This window comes from Morone saxatilis, unplaced genomic scaffold, assembly GCF_004916995.1.
Source record: "Morone saxatilis isolate NCDOM2014 unplaced genomic scaffold, NCSU_SB_2.0 Contig23, whole genome shotgun sequence".
In the NCBI taxonomy this organism is placed as follows: Eukaryota; Metazoa; Chordata; class Actinopteri; family Moronidae; genus Morone; species Morone saxatilis.
In genome coordinates this window covers 20,948,373-20,950,120 of record NW_023339796.1, presented here as the reverse complement: position 1 = coordinate 20,950,120, position 1,748 = coordinate 20,948,373, and the positions used below count along the sequence as shown (strand labels likewise).

The following is a 1,748-nucleotide window of genomic DNA, read 5'->3' as shown; positions in this document are numbered from 1 at the left end:
GATATGACTTTTGGTCCATATCGCCCAGCCCTAGTAGTGGACCCATTACCTGACTCTGCTGGGACTGGGAGTTTCCAGTGAATACAGCTGACAACCGGGTACAGAGGTGTTCAGTTGTCAGTTTTGGTCTATGCTTTTGTACAGTGATAACGCTGCTTTTTTGTACAGTCATCAGTGAGGTCCAGCCCCCCAAAACACTTGTATACATCCATACTACAGCCAGTAGAAAGACAAGAAAAGTGTTTTTTGTATATAAAAAAAATTGGCATACATTGTTAAAAAGTCAATATAACTGCGGATGCAATCCTAAAGGGTTACAATGACAGAGGCTGCTGTATGTGTCCTACCCTGTTATCCTGTGAGTGATGATCTTGACTCCAAACGGCGACTCTCCCATAGCGCTGAAGGCCTGCTTGATGAAGTTCTCATCCATGTATGGGTCCAACTAAGCACACAGAAAGAAATTTTAAATGCACCACATTCAATTTGAACCAAAACCAAATGTTCATAACAGTACAGAAGTATGTAGCTGCGTAAAATGATGACCGAGCGAGCATGGTTAATGGTGCTTTCCACCACTGCTAGATGCTAAACATAGTGTTTTGTTAACCTCAAAAAATAAAAGGCCTGTATAAGAGACACAAATTAGGAAGGGGGGTAGCAAAGGTTACACTTCAGTGCATATTTGCTGTAGTACACAAACGTTAGCTAACTACATATACGTGCTGTGTTCAGTTACAATCCAGCTCACTATCATTCCTGTGCACAAGGCGCAGCCACAAACATTAACTTACAGCTCGGATTTCCTGAATGAAAAGAGCCTCCACCAATCTTTATTCACTCACACTACTCGAGTTTGGGGTCTTCTATAAATCGCTGGTGTACAGTTTATTTCTTCTGTGACGTTACTTAACCTGTTAAAAGGGGCAGCTCCACATAATGGCGTTGTATGTGAACTTCAACGATGAAGCTAAGTTAGCTCGCATCGAGTAACTCCATTAGCTGACGGTTGCTACAAGGCGGAGACGGCTCTGTGGACGTGAGGGGTGCTCGGTGCATTTACTACTACTTTACTACTACTGCTGTTCTTATTGAACGTTGTTAGAACAGAGGTTAGCCTAACCTTTTCCGACAGGGGTCACGTATCCGAGCTAATTTAACGTAACCGAGCTAGCAAGCAGCACGCGCAGCTAGCTAAGCTAACGTTTCCATAGTGAGAGAAAGAGAGTTCAAACATACGTCACCCATCCACAGGCTCGTCTGGCGGTTAAACATCTTGAAGTCTGGAGGGAGATGACACTGTGGAGACGTCCGCAGGTGGTAACAGTTAGACAGAGTGCGAAAAGTTACAATGTTAAAAGTTCTGTCCACGTTCACTCTAAACACTAAAATCCCTGCTTCTTCTTCTTCTTCTTCTTCCGTTTCTAACTAAACTAATCCCGAGTTACTTCCGGAGTTATGCCGAGTTCTGCCTGCGCGCTCTCGCGAGGACGGGCAAAACTCGGCATAACTGCTCTACCTGTAATTATTAGTACCAAATAAAAAGATATTTCTATTCAACTATGAGACACGACAAACATTATTACATTACCGTTACATCCTTAATGCATGCTAACAAGCTAAACTTTACTTACATGTTAATATAGCAAGCTAGTAAAACATAAAACCAGTGTATCTTCTTGTTCCTACAGTGTGCTGTTATGATGTCTGTGCAGAGTTTGACTCTAGATGGATGTTTTCACATTCAT

At 42.6% G+C, this 1,748-nt stretch overlaps 1 protein-coding gene across 2 annotated transcripts in view; it reads right to left on the bottom strand.

Annotated features, from left to right (window-relative positions):
- Positions 1-1,438, bottom strand: part of trnau1apb (tRNA selenocysteine 1 associated protein 1b) — a 6,705-nt gene extending 5,267 nt beyond the window's left edge. For both annotated transcript variants that reach the window (XM_035670002.1, XM_035670003.1), the window contains exons 1-2: positions 1,240-1,438; positions 348-445 (exon numbers count right to left, since the gene is read on the bottom strand). In XM_035670002.1, coding sequence (XP_035525895.1) covers positions 348-445; positions 1,240-1,275 — 134 coding nt within the window. In that variant the 5' untranslated portion in view covers positions 1,276-1,438. The remainder of the gene's footprint in view (positions 1-347; positions 446-1,239) is intronic.
- Positions 1,439-1,748: the final 310 nt, after the last annotated feature.